At 44.1% G+C, this 23580-nt stretch overlaps 1 protein-coding gene across 2 annotated transcripts in view; it reads right to left on the reverse strand.

Annotated features, from left to right (window-relative positions):
- The window catches only part of spire1a (spire-type actin nucleation factor 1a), a 40036-nt gene extending 16456 nt beyond the window's left edge, over positions 1–23580 (reverse strand). For both annotated transcript variants that reach the window (XM_070547362.1, XM_015973807.3), the window contains exons 1-3: positions 23026–23580; positions 16430–16461; positions 1894–2178 (exon numbers count right to left, since the gene is read on the reverse strand). In XM_070547362.1, the coding sequence (XP_070403463.1) occupies positions 1894–2178; positions 16430–16461; positions 23026–23368 (660 nt within the window). In that variant the 5' untranslated portion in view covers positions 23369–23580. The remainder of the gene's footprint in view (positions 1–1893; positions 2179–16429; positions 16462–23025) is intronic.

Here is a 23580-nt window from a genome sequence, read left to right on the forward strand (position 1 = left end):
AGGTGACATGCGCCTCTTATCGTGGCTGCAGGAACTGAAGTGGGGATAGTCCCAACCCACCACCCCACCTAGTGGACGCTTGTGTTGTCTGAACTCTGTTGCATATATGTTTGAGGTGTTTTTTGCTGAGCAAAGCTGCCCTCCCGGTGGAGGGTAACTCTGAAGTGCCTTTTTTTCCCTCCACCTGAACCAATCCTCATGTAACCCCCTTATCTCGAATAAGGTAGCGTGACTCAGGGTTGCGAATGACCACAGTCACCAATTCTTGTCATGTGTCTTCCCCATGTATGTCTGATCTCTGAATTGTGTGTACTGAAACTCTAATTTCCCTCTGGGGTTAATAAAGTATCTTTGCTTGATTGATTAATTACATTTATAGTTTTATAATCATACCATAACATATGTCCGATTTTGTGAAAAAGCATTTAAAACAATGTTTTTAGTTGGGTTAACAAATTCTTCAGTAGAAATAAATGAAGACATCAAGCCTTTTGTTGGAAATAATGAAAACATTTAAGAAGTCATGACAAACACGAAAATGGGACGACAATAAAAGATGGAAACATTCATACAAGAAGTCCACGTTTCACTGAAGCAAACAGCAAACCTGATTTAAGCTTCTAGAAAATCCCTTTTGTCGTTTTGTCTCACCTCCAAACAAAACAAAACCTACATTTCTGTTCCACAAGATCCTCGGAGACGGCTTTGAGGCTGTTGGGAATGTGTCGGCAGTTTGGGTGTTAATTATGTGTTGCTGCACCGTTTTCTCCACAAACGTGATCAGAAATAAATAAAATCATCTTAAAAGCTAACAAAAGAAGCTTTATTTTAAACACATTTGTTTAATTGTAACTGGCTTCAATCCATCACGGGTTGATAGATGAGATTTGCAATTTTGAGACTGAATTTAATTAAACGACTCATGGCGGCCGAGATCTTGTTCCATCAGATTTAAGGCGGTAAAACTGCAGCCATCTAGTGGCCCGAGTTAGAATGACACCACATATAAAATAGTTAATGTTGATGTTTGTTTGTTTATTTATTTGGCAGACGCTTTTATCCAAAGCGACTTACAATTTATAACCTATAGGGCATGTTGTGATCTGTGGGGGAAACCGGATTACCCGGAGGAAACCCACGCTTGCATGGGGAGAACACGCAACTCCACACAGAAAGGCTGCAGCAGAGTTTTGAACCTGCAACCTTCGTGCTGCGAGGCAGCAGTGCTAACCACTGCCCCACCATGCAGCCCAGTTAATGAGACAATGTAGTTTGTATCATTAATCTCTGGAAATATCCATCTAAGTTGTTAGAAAATATTGGCGGCTTTGTGACATTTAACCATGAAAATCGGGTCCAAGTACATGGGAGTGGGTGTGAGTCTGAGCGACGCCATATCAGAGGCCACGCTTCCTTCGACGGGATCCCGTGAAGACTAAATGCATTTACAGATTTGTAACAAGCAGTTACAAGATGTTCGCCATTCATGAACGTTGTTGTTTTATACATGAAGCTCTTCGCTCGTTGCCGGTGATGAAAGGGAGTCTGATGTTTGTCATTTTGCTGGAGGTTGATAATCTGACGAAGTACTCATTCGAAAGTTGCGCTCCCGGGTTTTTTGACCCTAATGGCCATCCGTTGGTAAGGTCGTACTCAAACACAAATCTACTGATTGATTGGAATGACTCAGGTATGTACTGCCCCCTATAGCCAGGAAAAACACATTGTCACTTTAAAAGCAGTGTATCTTTTTTTTGTTGAGATTTTATATTCAAACATTAAATATCAATTCAGTATCATAACATTAAAAATTGCGATATTTCAGTGCATCAACATTTTTCTTACGTTCCTACTAAACTTGTAAAAAGTCAATTTGTCAAAAGTAAGACCTACCGCAATGATGTCTCTGTAGCTCTGAATCCTGCTGATTGGGCTGGCAGACGTAACGAAGGCTAGCTCTTCTTCCTCCCCGTTTTCCTCGCGATCCTCTTCCTCCTCCTCCTCTTCTTCCTCTGTGGCTTCGTAGCCCTCATCAGGACAAGGGTCGCTCTTCGTTTCCTCCATGTTGGTCATCATGTCAATCAGACGCTCCAGCGGGGGGCTTAGCTCCCGCTCTTCGTTGTCTTTGAGGCCAAAATCCAGAGCTTTGTAGATCATGATGCCCAGTGAGTCGATGACCTGCAGGAGATGTTGCGTGAGATGAAACTTGTGTACAGAAACGTTTATAGTGATTGGACTAAAATATGAAAATTCTGCTTTGTGCTACTTTTGCATATTGAGCCAAAACTCTTGATGTTCAGTTTGCTTTGAAATTTAAGGTAAACTGCACATCTGGCTAGAGTCATGAATGTTATTAACTGTTAAGTAAAACAAACACATTACACTCAGCTCTACGCTCCTCCCTTTCTGCTCGGAGCACAATCCACACCCTCATGGGAAAGTTTGTCTACAGGGTCAAATATGGACAACAAACAAGTACATTCAAACAGACAAGTGTCATCGAACCACGTGTGATTCCAGGCCGCCGCGTGCCTCCCAACAGCGTGATGATCACACTCACTTCCTTGCTGCTTCCTCACATTCATCAGGACGATGTGACCCATCTGTCTGCAGCCTATTTAAATGGATCTAAATGACTCAGAGTACAACAAGACACAATCTGGTAAAAGCTGTCCTTCTCTTCAACCATTTCCCACCCAAACAGACTGCAAACAAGCTTTAAAAACATCAACTTCATAAAATTAAAACATACGTTTGAAACAGCTTTATGATGAGTGTGTGGCCACTTAATTAGGCGGTGCAGGTCTGCATCACCAGAAGCACTTTGTTCAAATCGGGAGGAGCCCAAAGAGCTGAAGTGGGCACCTGCCAGGACTGGGAGTGAACCGCAGGGCGCTGACTGAGCATTACCTTCACCAAAGCTAAAATAGACACAAAACTAACCAAGAGGTTCAAGTGATCTTGTTTTTAGATTGTTCTAGGGGGCAAATACAATTGTGATTAAAAAGGCTTTACGGTGTTAATCCTCCAGTCTGTAGTTTCACTACCTCTACGGACATTTTAGTAAAGTAAGCTGACCGGTTTTATGTTCAGAGAGTTGGAGAAAAAAAAAGTCATTGATGAATGAAGTTAGGTTCATCTACGGAGCACGACGGTGGGAGCATGTTACTCCGCTGCTGGATACTCTGGACTGGCTACCAGTGAAAGGTCTCATTCTGCTTTCTGTGTGTCCAAGCTTCTCACGTGCAGCCGCCCTACTACATGCCCACTCGACCCCATTCCAACTAAGCTGCTCCAAGCTATTGCTCCTACAGTAGCCACAGCAGTCACACATGTGATCAACGCTTCACTGACATCCGGTACATTTCCCACCTCTCTCAAGCATGCTCAGGTTAAACCGCTGCTAAAAAAAAAAAAAACATCTCTTCCTTCAAATCATGTGGAGAACTACCAACCTATCTCTCTCCTCCCTTTTCTGTCCAAAATCATTGAAAGGGTGGCTTTCAAGCAGATCACAGAATACCTCTCACAAAACTGTCTGCTTGACCCTTACCAATCTGGGTTCAAAAAGGGCCACTCCACTGAAACTGCTCTGTTAGCAGTGACTGAATCCTTAAAAGAAGCTAGAGCGACAGGCAAATCCTCAGTGCTTATCCTGCTCGACTTATCGGCTGCATTTGACACCGTCAACCATGGCTTCCTTTTGTCCACACTCTAGCACGGGCATCACAGAGAAAGCACATGCCTGGTTTGAATCGTACCTCACAGAACAATCATTCAGTGTATCTTGGCTTGGACAATCCTCTACCTTGCACCATCTTGCCACAGGAGTCCCCCAGGGCTCTGTACTAGGACCTCTTCTCTTTGCCATATACACCACCTCACTGGGTGAGATCATTCAATCACATGGCTTCTCCTACCACTGCTATGCAGACGACACCCAGCTCTATCTGTCATTTCCACCGGACGACCACACTGTCTCTGCACGAATATCAAACTGTCTCTCTGACATATCAAAATGGATGAAATCCCACCATCTCCAACTCAACCTCTCTAAAACTGAACTACTTGTCATCCCAGCAAAACCATCCATACAGAATAATATTTCAATCCAAAATGACTTCCTATCTCTGGCTCCTTCAAAGGCAGTTCAAAATCTGGGTGTTGAGATTGATGAACACCTGACCTTTAAAGATCATGTTGCCTCTGTTGCTCGTTCATGCCGCCTTGCGCTGTATAACATACGAAAGATCAGACCATACCTAACACAACATGCCACCCAGCTCCTGGTGCAATCTACTGTCATCTCCCGCCTCGATTACTGCAATGCCCTTCTAACTGGTCTTCCAGCCTGTACTGTGAGACCTCTTCAAATGGTCCAGAACGCAGCGGTGCGTCTGGTCTTCAATCAGCCAAAAAGAGCACACGTCACGCCTCTGTTCATTGAGCTCCACTGGCTACAGCTAGCAGCACGCATCAAATTCAAATAGCTAACACTAGCATACAAAGTCAGAGATGGTACGGCTCCCATCTACCTGAATCCTCTTGCAAAGGCTTACGTCTTGGCCCGGCCGCTCCGGTCATCACAGGATCGTCGGCTAGCAGTGCCTACACCACGCTCAGGACAATCCAAACTCTTCTCATGCATTGTTCCACAAATGTGGAATGACCTTCCAAGCACTACCAGAACAGGAGCTTCCTTTTCAATTTTCAAGAAACTCCTGAAGACCCTGCTCTTCAGAGAGCATTTTCTAAACTAACACCCTCCCTGCACCCGTCCCCCCTCTACTGTCCACTCCTTGTTCCCTCCTCTCCATGATTGATGTCAAGTTGTTGTTATTGTTGTTGTTAGCCTCAAGGGCAACATGCCGATTATCACTTGTAAGTCGCTTTGGACAAAAGTGTCTGCTAAATACATAAATATAAATCCTCAAAAATTCCTCTAAAATCAGCACAACCAGATTTAGTCTCACTTGTGACCCGTTACATCCCTGCAAGACCTCCACACTCGGTTCCGAGTGACCTGTTGGAGGTTCCACAGTCAAAACGCAAGTCATGCTTTTTCAGTTATCGGTCCTCTGCTCTGGAACCATAAAACAGTCCACGCCTCTATATTTAAAGCCAGACGTAAGTTTAATTTAGATCCATTTGCTTGTTTTATTCATGTTTTATTGTGTTGTCTGATTGCTTTTTGGTTTTATTGCTTTTCAGTTATTGTTTTATGCTTTTATTTGACCATAATGTTTGCTTTTAATGTTTTATGCATCTCTGCACTGTGTACGGCACCATGGGCCTCCTTGACAGGGGGTCACTCGATTAATTTAAAATAAACTAGTTCTTTTATAAATTTACAACTGATTAACTTATAGAGTCAATGCTACTCAAACGTAAAAAAAAATAAGCCTACACATATAAAAGAGAATATGGGAAAAAGAAATAAAAGCTAAATGTGGTACATGGTACCTGTGTTTTTTCTGTTTGTTTCTGAGTGTCAATCGGCTCGTTGGGCTGTTATCATCTCAGGTGCCTTAAGCGAGAGCAGCTGATGATCCTGTTCCAGGCCTAAAACAAATATCCTATTCCTTGCTGCTTGATTATGTAACTTTATAATCCATCTGCAGTGTAGAGAGCAGAGGGATGATGGGAGTGGCGAACCAAAAAAAAATGAAGAGGGTTTATTCATCGGTCAATGATGGAAAAGTGCAGGTTTGGGGGAAGTTCGTGTTTCCAACTGAAGTCACATCGAATACAAATTCTAACAGGATTAATGGAAGCAGTCATTAAAACACACATTCAGATCATTCCGTTTTAGTTAGTAACAGTTAAAACATCATGGGTCGTGACGTTTCCTCATTATATGGCGTAACTAATCAAAGGGAATGAGGAAGGGATGTCATCCCATGGATCAGTAAAAGAGAAAAACAGCACAGTTTTCCTATTATATGCTCCTGACTAGAAGACTTGTGACTCAAGAGGAATGAGACAAGAAGGCGAGGCAGAGGGAGGAGGGGGGAGAGGAAACAAGTATGCAGATAATCAGTGGAGGAAAAAGGCCAAACAGACCAGCTGATGATCCTCCTCCTGTTGTTGAAAAAAGACTTGTTTACATCCATGAGGTCTTAGTCAACTACAGGTATCACAGGAAAAGGCGTCTTAGCAGGATGAGTCACGGTATTGCCCGGCCTCAGGCCTGAGGTGGTAGAAGAGTTCCCCCAAATTTCTGAGTTTATTTACCCCGAGCTAGACTCAGAATCGTCCTCTGTTGACTCAGAACGCAGCGCAGCGTCCCTCAGACAAGAACCACGTTGTGTCATGGGAAGAAGCGGTGATGTCATGCAGGGAAAGTTCCTCATGTTCTTCTTCTCCCCCCAATAACAGTTTTTCTGTTCATGAATGGCCTCCGTTTATCGAGGGAACACACGCGCAGACTTCCCATCAGACTTCGAACCAAAGTCTGCTCACGAATGTGTAAACGTAAAGAAGCTGAAGTTATTTTGCTTTATTTAACCAACTTCTGTAAATAACAATTCTGGGTCAGAAATATGTACTAAATGAATTTGTTAATGTTTCAGCTAGGGATGCACCGATCAGGTTTTTTTGCTGCCGATCACCGATACCGATATCAAAGAATGCTGATCACCGATACCGATCACGTGGATTGGCCAGAAATTTTCTACAACGTTATAACGAGTGCTACAAACTACATAATCTGGGAATAAAGGAAGTGTAACCTAATCTAAAATGGTCTGTATTAGGGTTGTCACGGTGTGAAAATTTAACCTCACGGTTATTGTGACCAAAATTAAAACGGTTTTTGGTATTATCGCGGTATTTTTTTTAAACGTGCTACATTTTCACACAATTAAATAAACCCTGTACGTCAGGAAATGTTGTCCTCAGTCTGTGTCTAAATTTTGCCTAAAATGTGTTAATTTGTTTAAATTTTTTCCCTTTAGTCTTTAAAATACCAATATTTGCCCATAACTTCTTATTTTATGTCTGTTTGATGTCATCATTTTAAATATATTAGATCAGATGATACTCAGTACTCAAGTAGCCTTCTAATCAGATACTTTTTTACCCTTACTTGAGTAATAATCCCTATATCAGGAAAATATCATCCTCGGTTTGTGTCCTTCCAGTGAGCTTTGTAGATTTGGGAAAATGTCATCAGGCAGTAATCATTGTTAAATTCATAATTATTCTCGGAGAGAGACCAACTCTTATCTGCCCCTGGGAGCCCCGTAATGCATAGCGTCATTTCAACATGGGGGTGTCCGCGACACGGTTTATATGCAGGTAGCGGCGCTGCGGCTGCTTTATATAGCGACTCGTTGCATTCTCCCTCAACCCAAATCCTCGGATCACGCATTTTAGCTAAAACGCTAACGTTAGCTTGCCTTGCGTTGACTGTAGAGTTGTGGGTGATGGCCACGCAGATGTGTCATGAGATTTGAAGTGTTGCTGCCTTTCACAGACACTTTTTCTGCACGTGCTGCAAACAGGATAGCCGTCTTCTATCAACTGTCCTCGGCATTCTTCAAATATCTAAAAAATGCCCGTACTTCCCACTTGGTCTTCTTTGAGGGATAATAAATGTCCTGAGCGCTGCCGTCTCCTCCTTTGGCCATTATTTCAGCTTTAGCTTCAAGAAGGTTTTGGTTGTAAACAACAAAGCGCGCATGTGCCGCCGGCAACTTCAGCAGATGATACGGTGGCTGGTAAGGGTCACCGCGCCTACACCGCAGCCACGGTAATCCACCGAGATAATATAGTTTTTTTAAAAACAAGACGGTTATTATTATTGTCAACTCTTTTTTTTACCAGGTTTTACCGCTACACTGGTTACCGTGACAACCCTACCTGATCGGTCTGCTTTGATCTATTTTGAAAATTCCGATCAAAACCGATAGGGGCGCTATCGGCCGATTACGATCAAATGCCGATCCATCGGTGCATCCCTAGTTTCCGCTGCGTTTGCACCCAGTTTCAGCGTGATGCCTCGTTGGGCCTCGCTGCAGGGGGTTGACTGATTGGAGGTTGGTGGAATGGGATTCTGAATGCATGTTCTACATGCTAGCTCTGCTTTACTCTGGCATTTTAAAAGGCGTGACAACGAAGCCCAGCTCACACAGTTGAGTCTGTACAGTGGGGCAGAAGAAGAAAGGTGCAGCTCTTTTTCTACATCCTTTCTAGAACAGGTTCGTCCGAGTTCACTAAACTGCCAGCTGAGCAGCCTTGGAGCATTTGCTGCAGTGGCAGAGCAAAGCCGTCCCGACACAGACGCTTACATAACTGCAGCTTGGAGGGCTTCCACTGCAGGAGCGGACGCTCGGCCTCCTCTGAACTGCAGCATCGCAGCGATAGTCCTAACGGGGAGGGAACACGACGCTGCTCTTTCAGGAGTCCGGAGCTTTCAGACATTTGTGACGTCAAACAGAAAACTGCTGAGGCGTGAAAACACGTGGACCTTTTATGTTGTCATCACAACCCATCAGCGGTGCTTTACACAGAAGTTAATACATGTGCAAAGAACATTCTCCCAAAAGAATGAACAAGTCACCGGCAGAAAAGAATTACAAGACGTCTTGTTTCTGAGTCTTCCCACATGACTCTCCAGCAGCTGATTCAAAACATCTAGAACTACATTTACGATTAATTTACCCTCAGACACTGCCTCGGGCCTGACTGGGCCAGAAAAGGAGATGCAGATGGACTTCTTCAGTGCAAATAAAGTCAGTCAGGATCAGGGATGTGTATTTTTGAAATTCTGGCGATACGATCACGATATATTGCGATACATTCAGTCAGACGTTACAAGCAATTTTTTTTTACAGAATTTATTGTAAGAATGTTCAATAAACAGTCCAAATTGATACGTAACGTGTTTAACACGAGGTATCTGAACCATGATGGAGGGATTCACGTTTCAATGGTGGAAACAAAACCCGTTGCACACTGCTGCCAACTAGCGGGTAGCGATGGAATTGCACAAAACGAAAAGAAAATACACACGTTTGCATGTAAATTCTTTCAAGAATTAGATACACGGCTTTTGAAAATCGATAAAATATTGCTGGAAAAATATCACGATATATTGCCATATCGATATTTTCTTACATCCCTAGTCAGGATGAAACATTCATTGTTCAGGAACACTAAAATAAAGAGGACGGTTGCACAGAACTACTTAAACTTCAAATGCACCAACCAAATTTTAAAATAAACATTACATTTCTTACAATCATGACAGAAAAGCTAGATAAAAATCGGATTCTTCTTCTTAAAATGTGCCGTGACACCTCAGAGCTGAAAAGAGTGACGGAGGTCACAGCTGGTAGAGGGAGCCAGACACGTCACTCAACCCCGACCCAACAAGCAGTAAAATATCTTCAATGCATTACGCTTCTGAAAGAAAAAGTGAATTTTATGTCCTTATAAACTCTAACTTCACAAGGCCTCGACTGAGTCGTCTTGGTTAGAGTTAGCTTGTCCTGTGAAGTTGCACGGTTAAGCATACGGTTATTACTGTTATTACGCCAACATAGAGGCCTTGTGACCAGCTTTAGCTTCAGTAAACAGCAGAGGAGTCCTGAACAAGCCAGTGAATCGGTTCACACACGAGCTGACTGGAAAGCTGAGTCACTTTCAGCAGGAGCTGACTAACAAACAAGGCTGGAACATGAGGGTCACGGGGTGTCCAACGGCGACAGCACAGCTATATGTCGTTAAAGAAGGTAATACCTTGGGTAGAGGTGTGTAATAGGTTAGATCAAGTGTGTCAGACACAAGGCCCGCGGAGCACTTCTATGTGGCCCACGAGATAAATATCAAAAATATACCAAAACTGACCCGCTGGCCGATTTTACAGCTACAACTACAACTCCCATGATGCTTTGCTGCGTTTGCACGGAGCCGAAGCGCCCCCTCCTTTGTGTTTTTTCCAGCGTCTGCTGCCGGTGTCGGCACAGGATCGGCTCGGGGTCCTTCGACTGCTGATGACGTCACATGACTGCAAATCTACTCGGCTTTCACACACACACGTTTTGGAAAGGCATCAGCAGTTTTGTTAATAAATTCTTGTTTGTTAACACCTGAATGTTTTCTTTATAATTGTAATTTGTTAATAAAACGCCATATTATCTTTGTTTTGTAAAGAATGTGAAACTGCATAAAACCAACATCAGACTGACAAAAAATACAACAGTTCTTATATGTGAAGCCACATCTGTTTGTATTAATGTGGAGTTCGTCTGTTTATTTCCTTAGTTGTTATCTAAATATATTTTTTGACTCAAATTATTGCTTGGTGTCTTTCAATAAAGTTCTTATATTTTATTTTGCCCCATTTCATCAACATCAAGAGCTTTTGAGGGTCACCGTTTATCATTTGCTTATATTTTACATTTACTTTGGAAATTCAAACATATTTTCTCCAAAAAGTGTTGATTTTTGGACTACAGGACTACAACCGCTAAGACTACGACCGCAAATTTGTTCTGACCAATCAAAATCATAACGTGATAACGTCACTTCCGTAAGCTTCATGTTCAGCCAATCAACTACTTTGACGTCATCGGCAGTCGAAGGACCCCGAGCCGATCCTGTACCGATACCGGTGTCTGCAGCTCCACTGTCTCGGACAAACTAAACACCTCTCTCACTCAGCGCCGAGTTTACTCAGCTATTTGCCGGTGTTGAATCCCAGAAACGGAGATTTTAACCGCTCAGTAATGTGTTCACGACTGAAAGAGAAAGTTTTTCAGCCAACTTCCAGGCAGAGCTGATTTAACTCCAGCGAGCAGCGACACGCTCAAATCAGCATGACTCTGTGGCTGCTGTAGTTTTTATTTTTCCTCCCTGACACACAACAATGTGGTCCAGCTGCTCCCCTATGTGAGCAGCTGTTGTCATCTAATGTTGTCATTATTATGATGAAGATGAACAAAACAACAGGAGTCTCCTCCTCAGCTCAGATCAACCCCATGATGCAGGTATCTGGCTGGAACAGGTGAGCATCACAGTAAACCAGTGGAGCAAACTGAGCTTTAAATATGTTGGTTTTATGCTCGTTTTCTGCTACAAAACATGAAAGTTAACAGGTGAGATGTTGCATTTTCATTTAAGATAAAATGATATTTTTATTTTGTTGTTGGCACGTGAGAAAAGATTTAACCTACAGTAAACAGGAAGTGGAAAGGCTGCAGATAGATGAATAGAATAGAAAATCCCTTTATTGTTCCTCAGTGGGGAAAGCTAGACGTCACAGCAGCGATGACACATATTACAGGAGAAAAAAAGGAGAATAAAAAATAAGAAAAATGAATAAACAAGAAAACATAAATCCTGAATTGATTTTAAAAATGCTGATTATACCACAAGTAATGAATACCGCTGATGAGTTTAATTTCAAACTGACTTGCTCGTGTGTAATTTGGTTATTCCACATTCAGTCTTAATGCAAAAATAAGTTTGTTTCCAAATTAAAAGTTTCAAAATTGCATACATGTCGATGAAAATGTGCAAATTTGCCGTCACTTTTTCAAAAAATATTAAGTTTGGCCTGCGACTTCGTCCCAGATTTTCACTTGTAATAATAACGCTCCTGGCTGTTTCCCACTGAGTGGTTTGGAGTTAGCAAACTAAGCTGTGTAAGCCTAGAATAGAAATCTAGGCCAATCGTAGAAAAATCTGGTGTAGCCACGCTTCATTGTACCCTCAGAAGTTCTACCATTGCCCCAACGGTTTTAAGCCCAGCCAATCACAGCACTCCGTTTGTAGAGAGACATTTACAACGACGCAAAACTGCAACGATGGCAGCGACTTGGCATTTGTTTCAAACGGCTTTGGCATCAACTTTGGACGATTTAGACTTGGGATTTTCTTTGAGACACGAACAGATACAACTACTTCTTCTACTTCTCGATGGCGTATGGCAGACTGCCTTGTTGACCGATTTCCATAGCGATCAAACCATCACAATGTTTGCTCCTCTGATTGGTTCTAGTGCTGTCCCACTGCATTTGGAGACAGTTGGAAAGACAACCATAGATTCTGCCTCTATGACTCAGATCTGTCTATGGATCATGGCCAGAATATACGTTTACGTACATGTTAGCGTGACTTGCCAGGGTAGTGTAAGCCTGTAAAAAATTAAATGCGTGCATTTTTATTCTCCTTAAATTCCTTATGAATTATTTTGTGGATGCTACAGCTGCCAGGCAATGAGCTCAAGGTCAGTCAGACTTACTCACATTTAAAGCTGTTATGATGAATCTGCTAACAGGCTAGATTTTGAACGCAAACAGGGTCACAGAGCACTCACCCCTCTCCTCGGGTACCCTCCCTGAGATGCTTCTGCCAGAACCGGAAACCCGCGATGCCGGAGGAAACGAGATAGCGCTAAAACACCTGTCACAGTTTTCTAGGTCCAAACATTGTTTGTTGTCTGTGACTTCAAATGGCGTATTTCTTTTTGGGACTCTGGTATTTTTTCCTAAAGTTGAAGTGGTAGCAGCCGGCTGTTTCTCCTTCTCTGATATTATTGAGCTGAGAACCTCTCACACCAGTGGTGTTCCGTTGCTAAATATGTGAGCGTGTATTGAAAGGGGGACCCAGGTAGGGATGTCCCGTTCCGATATTGATAACGGGTATCAGCCCAAAACCACTGCATCAGATTATATCGCACTGCATCAAAAATCTCTGATATTAGCCGTACGTTCCGCTTTTAGTTCCATTCCAGCAATTCTTTCCATCAGCGCCCAGATCCAGCACGCAAAGTCCACGTGATCAGAACAGTGTGTGCTAGCAAAGTAGCAAGGAACAATGTTGACCATGTGGCTGTATTTTTCGTTAAAGTCCGAAAAAGACAGTTTGGCTCAGTGCAACACTTGTCATGCCCAGGTTTTCCATGGTGGAACAGAACTGGGAATATGTCCAACCTCATCGTGCATTTGGAGCAGGATCACAAAACATTGCATGAGGATTTTCTCATTGTGTGAAATTGAAACTTTAGATACTCAACTTGTAGCAGATAATCAGTGAACAATATTGTGTTTTTTCCCTTATGTCCCTAACCTTAGCTGTTCACATTTATGCAACCAAAGGTAAAAAAAAAAAAAAAAAAAATTGGTCAGTTTTATATACTGTCTTTAGTTTTCTGTTTAAGTGATATCACTTGATCAGCCTTTTGTACATTCCACACTATGAAATGAGTAAAAGTATGTATGATTTGTGCTGATATCATCTCAGGTTTACAACTTTTACAAAACTCAGCAGCACGTGTCCTGATGAAGACCAGGAGGCGGGAGCACATCACTCCGGTTTTAAAATCACTGCACTGGCTCCCCGTATGTTTCAGGATTGATTTTAAGGTTCTTTTAATGGTTTTTAAGTGTCTTAATGGTCTTGGGCCTTCTTATCTTTCAGAACTGCTTTTACTGTATAAACCCTTGCGGTCTCTGCGCTCCTCTGGCAGCCGTCTCCTAGTTATCCCTAAAGTGAAGACTCACACCCACGGCGAGGCGTCCTTCAAGTATTACGGCCCTCGTCTTTGGAACGGGCTGCCGGAGGACCTCAGGTCCGAAGGGAACGTCCAGGCTTTTAAGAATAGGCTCAAGACCCACCTTTTTAGCTTAGCTTTTAACTGATCACTATTTATCTATAAATACATATTTATCTCTTTTATTATTTTTATCATTTTACCTACATCTTAGTGTTTTTACATGCTTATGTTTTCTTTTACTATCTTTATAATCACTTTTTATCAGTTACTTTTTATCATTATTAGCTTTTATTATTTTATATGTTATATATCTTAAATCCTCCAGTGTTTCCTCTGCGGAGCCCTCTGCCTTGGGGCCGGTGGTCAGGGGCGGCGGCGGCCGGGGCGCTCCTCGGGTACTGCCCGGGCACTGGTGGGGGTTTCTGCCCTACGCCACTGGGCGTCATGGGCCGGTGTCTTGGCTGCTGCCATGGATCTGTTGCTGCCAGGGCAGATGGCTCCGCTGATGATGTGTCGTTCATTACCTGACCCATCTGAACTCAGCCTATTGTTTCCTCTGGTGTTCACGAGTGTGTGTGTGTGTGCGTGCGTGCGTGCGTGTGTGTGTGCGTGTGCATGGACAAGTGTGCGGGTGATTGTATGTCCACTTTGGAAGTTGGGTGCGGGAGGGGAACTATAATTTTTAATTGTTTTATACTTGGGGAGGGGGGCTGGGATGGGAGTATGGGATCTATGGGGCCATTTTAATCTGTAAAGCACTTTGAGTTGCATTTTTTGTATGAAAAGTGCTATATAAATAAAGTTGATTTGATTTGATCGGACTGATAACGGTATTGGTCAAAGAAGGCAGCAATATCGGTATCGTATCGGAAGTGAAAAAAGTTGTATCGGGTCATCCCTAGACCCAGGGAAATGCAGCGGCTCGGTTAAGCCGGGCGTGCACTGTGCGACTTTTTCACTTTTTTGAGCCGATTTTCCACTCGTGCGAGAATCCACAAGATCGGGGCGAGTTTTGCGCTGAGCGTCGTGTAGTGTACAGGGGGTTACGAGAGGCGATTAACACCACGTGACCTGCTACCGATCAACAATCGTGAGCTCGCACGGACTTCTGGAGTGTTTGATATTTTGCTCGTTCCTCGTGAGGGTTGAAGCGGCACAGAGAGCGGCTGCAACCCAAAAAGTACCAGAACCGCTCATGGCGCATGCACAATCATGCATCAACACCGCTCACACTCTATTTCCCTAATAACACACGTTTGTTTTTATTTCTAAACGTTTTTTTTTTTACACACAGTGACAAGGATTGTCAAGAAAGCGTGTTTGTCGTGTTCATGTCAAATTAAACTGATCACAAAACACCGATTTACTTTCTTTATTTCGTTTTCCTCAGTCAACCCCCATAAATCCCTGTGTGTCCTCCTGCAGCACTCCCGAAGGACAACAGGCAAGACAAGACAAAAAAGTCTGACGTGTTGAGTAAAAACTGATATTTTAAGCATATTGTTTTAGGTCTGACGTGTTGCTACCAGACGTACAGTGTGAGCAGTCAGGTCGCATCCGAGAACTGGGTCGTGCAGTGTGAGCGCATGACTCGTGAGATCTGCTCTGCGAGGAAGTCGTACAGTTTGAGCTGAAGCTGAGTGCTACGAGTGAAAAAGTCGCACAGTGTCCGCCCGGCTTTAGTCCAACAACCTGATGGTCCAGTGGTTGATTACAGTCCGAAACGTGTTATTGACTGAGGTTTTTAATCGGACGACATCAAAAATCTCCGATATAAGCGGTCCGTTTGGGTTGACAGTTTTGCAACCAATGGTTACAATTTTTTTTTTCATTTTATTCATATTTACTGTTATTGGCTCATGTTCTCTGATTGAGTAATATCACTTGATCAAGCTTTTCACACATTCCACACTACGAAACAGGTAAAAGCATGTATGATTTGTGCTGATATTGTATCAGATTGATATCAGTATTGGTCAACACTGAAGGCTGCAATGTCGGTATCGTATCGGAAGTGAAAAAGTATCGGGACATCCCTAGTTTCAAATCCACATTTTACACACCAGTGGGCTCCTCCAAGATTTTGATTACTTATCTAGAAATCACGGCATCAATAAATAAAAACAAGCAGCGACTTTGCTCTGATAGTAAGAGGTGCTTCAACATATTAAAAGGTAGTAAATGACCTGATCAGCAGCAACATTGACCTAAACAATCATGTCCAACTGTGTTACATTGAAGATTATTACACATGTTGCTGGCTAAATGCAAATAAAAACTAATTATTTTCTGCAGGCAGGTGTCACCGCAAGTTTCAACCACAAGATTAACTTTGTCAGACAGTTAGCTGGATTAAAATAGTCCTTGTGCAAGATGTCATTTCCAAGAAAGAACCAACAAAAACAAACACACCCTGCTCGTGCAACACAGCAAAAACCAAACCAACAACGTAAGGGGCAACTGGCTTCAGCCAGCTAAGAAACAGCCTAAACGTAGTCATGGAAAGTAGTGTTAGCTGGGAGATGTCATCCACATTGACTGTCAGCTGATTGACGGAATTTTAATGTAAAAAAAAAAAAAAGATGCTGAACATGCAAGGGGTCACATGACCAACAAGACGAACAGGAAGGGTTGTCTCGAAGCTTCTGTTGACAGAGAACTGTGTGTAATGAGTCTATGTACACATAAAAACCCCTGGGAGGCATCTCCCATTACAAAGCATACCTTTCTTGATCAGACAGACACAAGCCTCGTGTAGCTCTCACGTGGTTGTGGTGATCATGTTTGAGGTAAAGCAACAAGAAAAGGTGCAAAGTCGTCCGTTTCTGCTCTCAATTAGCATTAAAATGTGTTGTAAGCATTAAATCAACAGGAGCCTGCACACTGTGCCAACCTGAATGATTGAGGAGGCCAATGGGAACTCACCTCTAGAGACGTGCAGGAGGATTTATATTTATCTGTAATGAAAAAGCAAAGGCGAAGCGTTACACTCAGGCAATGTGAAAGATCATTTTATTACCTGGAACAAACTGTTATCCAGACACGCCCTTTGGATTATTCATGTGAACTACTGGCCACACTGTTATTTAATGAATGTGTCGGGAATGAAAATGGAGCAGTGCCACACAGGAAGTGCCCAAAAGCAGGAATACTGCATGTAAATCCAGCAAGTTGACATACGATCCCGTTTTCTCTGCAGCGTCAGTACGGAGTCTGAACTGCTTCAGGCCTCCAAAAACACACCACTAGTAAAATAAACCCAGACTGAGAGGCAGCCCAGGCTACACATCCCCTGAAGGTGTTTAAGATGAACATAACTCTAATTAAAGAGTCAATAAATAAAGAAACTCACTTATTTATTCATGATTACTGCTCTGATTATTTCAATTAGCTTTTTGTATTGTTAACAAAATAATAAAGTTTGCATAATTTGACCATTGGTTACTCTAAATAGACCATTTTGGGTTAAAAATCACTGACTGCATGCCATTTACAGCAGAACTTTGTTTAACATCAATAATATTTTTTGGGCATGCGAGTACAGCTGCTGAGTCTGAGACAAATAGCCACACAGCTAGTGATTTTCTCAGATTAAATTAGCAAAGTCTGACTCACTGGCTCTCAACCAAATGTGCGTCACCAAAATAAACGCTTCCTTCATTCCTTTCGCAGCTTGGTAGTTGATCACAGCTGCAGTCTGTGGCTTTAATACCAAATAATATCAGTTGTGATGTTTAAGCTCAGGATTTGTTTTTCAGAGGACTTGCCAGATCTCACCATCTAGTCACTGACTTGTGTGTAGGCCACAGAAAGGTTGCATAAGCGATGGTTTTCTGGTGAATTAGAAACCTCTTACAGCAGCTGCTGTACTACTGGCGGCTTAATAGGCCTCACATCTTTCTCATCACCGAGTCTAATAAGAATCGGGACAGGGCCCAAGCTGTTCCAACATACCCCGTCAGCCGCTCACCCAAAATACTCTCCACTTAATCTCCAAACTTATTTGCACTTTGATTTTTACAGTCTGTGCATTCAGTCGTCACCTTCTGTTCTATTTTTGAAGGTGCAAAAAAGCTGCTGGGCAGCACTCACTGAATCTGTTTATTCTGCAAGAGTCACACACACCAACCGTGATCTAAAAACGATGAGATGGGACAACACCTCTGTGCCTCAAGCTCTGCTGAAAGACATGCCTCCTTTCTCCTTGCACACCCAACATTATCTCTTGCGTATAACTGGAATGCAGTTAAATGCCACAAGGCCTTTGATGCAGTGTGCGCCCTTGCTAACACACCTGCTGCTGCTCTGAGAAGGGAGTGTTGAAAAAAGGTACATAAAATGGAACTTTAAGGGTTTTGGGTCTGTACATTTGAAAAGCTGATCTTTGGCTTGTGTACGGTGTCCATCTTAGGAGATCCTTGGGTCCACAAAGACAAAAAGCAACTGGTTTCGTTTAAAAACACATCAGACTGCTGACTTAACTACATCTGAAAAAGGGTTTCAGGAAAAGCGCCACAAGACAAAACGCCATCAGACAAAACGCCACCAGACAAAACGCCACAAGACGAAACGCCACAAGACGAAACGCCACCAGGCAAAACGCCACCAGACAAAACGCCACCAGACAAAACGCCACGAGACGAAACGCCACGAGACGAAACGCCACGAGATGAAACGGCATCAGACAAAACGTCACCAGACAAAACTCCATGGGACGAAACACCACCAGACGAAACGCCACAAGACGAAACGCCACGAGACGAAACGGCATCAGACAAAACGTCACCAGACGAAACGCTGTCGGACAAAACAGATTCAAAAAGAAGCATTCCTTAGGTGGCGCCGTTTTCCCGTCACGGACAAACTTAGGTCAAAATATGTCATCAAAGTGGCAGAACGCAAGATTCAGGTTTATGACAACACCACAGGAAGTTTAATTACGTCTTGTACTTTTGCTATAATGTGCGATATGAAGTCATAGTTAGGCTGTCTACTTTACATAACGGTAGGGCTGGGCAATAAATCGAAAATGTATTGTTATCGAAATTTGACTTATCGTGAAATTTCCCCATGTCAATTAATCTGATAATACAAAAATGAAAGGTGTGTGTAGGTCGGCAACATTCATGTCCCTTTAAGAAGCTGTGCCACCTTGAGTCATGTAAAACTGACTCAATGTAATACATGTGACAGCCCCATTTAGTGGACAACTTTTGTTTCTACACATACCTGTAGTTACCGTCCGTTTATCATTATCGAGGAGAAATCCTCAATATATTGTAGGGCTGCACAATATATCGAAAAATTATCGACATCGCGATAACAGGACGTGTGATAGGCCCATCGCAAAGCACGTCAAAAACGGCGATAAATGTTTGGTTCAAACATTTCCATCCGTGTCATACATCACCTTTTTGTAAACCAGCTCTGTTTTTTACGTGGAAGTATTATTTGACCAATCAAATGTAGCCCTTCGGATATGCGGCCAATCAGATGGGTCCGTTCACGTAATACGCCCGCCCCCACGTAGACCCTTGGGATGGAAAGCAACACCCGAACTGAGTTAGCGGCGCCGTTCCCTTGTTCATCATGCTGGCTCAGAGCAACGAACGCACTTTGTGCTGATGTTTCTGGAATCAGCGCTGCTTTCAAACATGAACGTGAGTCCGCTCGGTGTCGTTAATCAGCTGATAATAACCGGGCTGACTCCGACACGTGCCGGTGAACCAACCCACCTCACTCCATGTCGCTAGTGTTCCACCGGATGGTGGCTCCGGTTAGCCTCCAGCTAAAAGGCTACAGCACTCTCCTCCCAGTCCCACCCTGCTAAAGAGGGCCTGGAAAAGTTCCCCCACACATCAAAGTGATTTTTCATTTATGAGCTTTTATAACCTTGTTAATCAGGATAGTTGATTTGCTGCTGCACATATACTGTCAGTCAGAAGCTCTGCTAGCCGGTTATCTTAGAGGAGCTAGTTCAATTAGTTAGCTTGTTATCAGAATCATAGTTGCAGTTTCATCATCTGAGCTGCTTTTTAAGATCCAGGTAAACTTGTTCAATTTGGGGTTAAAAACAAACGTTTTCACATATTTTCCATGTAGTTTTTTGCCAGCTCCTCTTCTGAAAGGTAGACAATTGTTTTTCTCTTTCCCTCAGAAAATCTTAATTTTCTCCTAGTTTGGCCCAGCACAGATCACCTCCCAATTACAGCAACAGCCTTATATCATAACCACATAAGTGGAGAAAATGTTCAGTAGCAATGAGATAATTTGCTGTTGCATTTAAATGATGTTAACTATTATTCGTCTCGTCTTCCTCCGCTTATCCGGGTCCGGGTCGCGGGGGCAGCATCCCAACTAGGGAGCTCCAGGCCGTCCTCTCCCCGGCCTTGTCCACCAGCTCCTCCGGCAGGACCCCAAGGCGTTCCTGGACCAGATTGGAGATGTAACTTCTCCAACGTGTCCTGGGTCGACCCGGGGGCCTTCTGCCGGCAGGACATGCCCGAAACACCTCCCCAGGGAGGCGTCCAGGAGGCATCCTGACCAGATGCCCAAACCACCTCAACTGGCTCCTTTCGATCCGGAGGAGCAGCGGTTCTACTCCGAGTCCCTCCCGAATGTCCGAGCTCCTCACCCTATCTCTAAGGCTGAGCCCGGCCACCCTACGGAGGAAACTCATTTCGGCCGCTTGTATCCGCGATCTCGTTCTTTCGGTCATTACCCAAAGCTCATGACCATAGGTGAGGATTGGGACGTAGATCGACCGGTAAATCGAGAGCCTGGCTTTCTGGCTCAGCTCCCTCTTCCCCACGACAGATCGGCTCAGCGTCCGCATCACTGCAGACGCCGAACCAATCCGCCTGTCGATCTCCCGATCCCTCCTACCCTCACTCGTGAACAAGACCCCGAGATACTTAAACTCCTCCACTTGAGGTAGGACCTCTCCCCCCACCCGGAGGTGGCAAGCCACCCTTTTCCGGTCGAGAACCATGGTCTCAGATTTGGAGGTGCTGATCCTCATCCCAGCCGCTTCACATTCGGCCGCGAACCTACCCAGCAAGAGCTGAAGGTCAGAGCTGGATGAAGCTAGGAGGACCACATCATCCGCAAAAAGCAGAGACGAGATTCTCCTGCCACCAAACTCGACACACTCCACACCACGGCTGCGTCTAGAAATTCTGTCCATAAATGTGATGAACAGAACCGGTGACAAAGGGCAGCCCTGGCGGAGTCCAACCCTCACTGGGAACAGGTCCGACTTACTACCGGCTATGTGGACCAAACTCACGCTCCTCTGGTAAAGGGACTGAATGGCCCTTAACAGAAAGCCACCCACCCCATACTCCTGGAGCGTCCCCCACAGGGTGCCCCTGGGGACACGGTCATAAGCCTTCTCCAAATCCACAAAGCACATGTGGATTGGTTGGGCAAACTCCCATGCCCCCTCCATCACCCTTGCAAGGGTATAGAGCTGGTCCACAGTTCCACGGCCAGGACGAAAACCACATTGCTCCTCCTCTATCTGAGATTCAACTATCGATCGGACCCTCCTCTCCAGTACCTTGGAGTAGACCTTTCCAGGGAGGCTGAGGAGTGTGATCCCCCTATAGTTGGAACACACCCTCAGGTCACCCTTCTTAAAGATGGGGACCACCACCCCGGTCTGCCACTCCCTAGGAACTGCCCCCGATGACCACGCAATGTTGTAGAGACGTGTCAACCATGACAGCCCTACAACATCCATAGCCTTGAGATACCCAGGACGAACCTCATCCGCCCCCGGGGCTCCGCCGCTGTGTAGTTGTTTGACTACCTCAGCAACTTCTGCCCCCGAGATCGGACAGTCCATCCCCAGGCCTCCCAGCTCTGGTTCCTCCTCGGAATGCGCATTGGTGGGATTGAGGAGCTCCTCAAAGTATTCCTTCCACCGTCCGACTATTATTTAACATTTAAACTTATTTTCTGATTTTATTTATTCAAAAAACCCTGGTAAGGGATGTTTTCTGTATTTGGAGTGTCAGAAAAAGTTTTATGGTGGAAGTGATGTTTTAAAGTCACTGAGAAACTGCATGCATGCAGTTTGTTGTTTTGCTGCTGATACAGTAGCAGGTGCAGCTGCATATTTTTGCAATAAAAATGTTATGTTGTAATGGAATTCATGCATTAGTTTTTGTTTGCTTTGAACCCAGAGCAGACGTCACACGCCAGACGACATCAACACTGCATACTTTAGTATTTGTTCATTTATCGTGAGTAATATCGATATCGCAATATTAAGCACTGTTATCGAATATCGCAGGTTTTTCTAATATCGTGCAGAATATATTGATTCTAGGCCATATCGCCCAGTCCGACATAACGGTAACTAATGTTAGGAGTCTAATCTTACATGCCGACACTGTCGCATGTTGATGACATATTTGGACACCAGTTTGCCTGTGACTTGATTATGGCGCTACTCTTTTACTCTTTTTAGGTGTGCAACAGTTTTCCACAGACCTTTGTGCTATGTTTGTAACAAATGCAACAATTTAAATAGTTTTTAAAAACACCTGACTACAGCGTCACCTGCAGAATGCTTCTGAGTCTGTTTAGTCAGACGGTGCTTTGTCTTTTCGTGTTTTTCCCCAAGTCCGATTCGTCTAAAGGCGGTTTTGTCTGACGGTATTTTTCCTGAGTTCTGAGGATGTTCGGAGTCTGAGGACAGTTTTCCTGAGTCCATTTGATCTGACTTGAATCTGTTTTGTTCGACAGGGCTTGTCCTGTGTCTGGCATGTTTTTCCTGAGATCTCTGTTGCTGACTCAGTTTAATCAGAAGTCTGATGGGTTTTTAGATTAAATGTGATGTCTGACAATCTTTCCCAGAGACCCAAAGAGGTCCTAAAATACCCACCAAAAGTAACTTTTCTTTTATTTTTATATGTGTGCTGTTTGCAATGGTCCATAAAGTTCCTATGTAGCCAAAGTTGCAACAAGAAAGCGAAAAACAACCTTTTCCATCACCAATTTCTAGATTTACTTCCCAAAAAAAAAGGACCCTGTTGGTTTTATGACTAATCTGTCCTTGGCTGGGAGCCAGCTTCTCCCTCTTGATGCTGAACTCAAGGTGTTCTGCGTTTTGATCTGATCACGTGACTCGGTGTTTATTAGGCTAAATTTAATCATCCATTCTCCAGCAGTACGGATCTTATTCGTTATGTAAACATGACCACCGACTGTCATTCATTCATTAAAGGGTCCGTGGGCTTCTCGGAGATGCCCAAGAGAGGGACCTGATGTGTTAGTAACAACCGCATCAGGCGCCTGTAAACAAATCCCCACCATGCTGGAAGGAGGCAGCCACAATATGGCCTTGGTAGAGATGCTCCACTCGTTTAGCCCGTATGTACAGTCTATGGTTTAGCCTAGGAGGGGCATTATTAACAGCCAGCTGGGATCCAGTCCTGGTGGTTTAGCTGCGCAGTTACTCGACCCACACTGAAACATGCTTGTCGGGTCTCAGCTGGTTTGGGTGTAGTTACCTGTCGTGTCTTCAAAGTGCAGTTTCACAGTCCCGTCTCTGTTGATCACCACATCCTCGGGTCCCTCAATCCTCCTCGGATACTCCGCCGCGGAGGCACCGGCAGACTTGAAGCCTCTCTTCCGTCGTTTTTGCGCCAAAGTCCGACAACACTGATAACACACTGCCCACGCCTGCTCCTCGTTAATCGGCTGGCTGTACAGATTTAAAATTTCCTCCAGGGATACGTCCTCGGCAGCTCCCTCGCCGCAGTCCGCGTCTCCGGCGTCCAAATCCGTGGAGAAATTCCGGATCATGGTCGGCGACGGCAGCATTCCGTCGTCATTCCCGGGTCGCTTAGCCATTTTTATACCATCCTAATGTCCAAACACGAAGAAGGGAAACAAAAACTACAAATGTCGGTGAAGGTTTCGGAGTAACCGGCTTACATAGTCGAGCTCTGACAGCTGGAGTCTCGGTCATTCAATGAGGCCCTGTTCGGTTTAGCGGAGGAGAGAGGACCAACGGATCAAGAAAGGTAGCCTGCTGATAAATCACTGCGCGTGGCCTTTGTGTC

The sequence above is a fragment of the Nothobranchius furzeri genome, chromosome 19, assembly GCF_043380555.1.
Source record: "Nothobranchius furzeri strain GRZ-AD chromosome 19, NfurGRZ-RIMD1, whole genome shotgun sequence".
Taxonomy (NCBI): domain Eukaryota; kingdom Metazoa; phylum Chordata; class Actinopteri; order Cyprinodontiformes; family Nothobranchiidae; genus Nothobranchius; species Nothobranchius furzeri.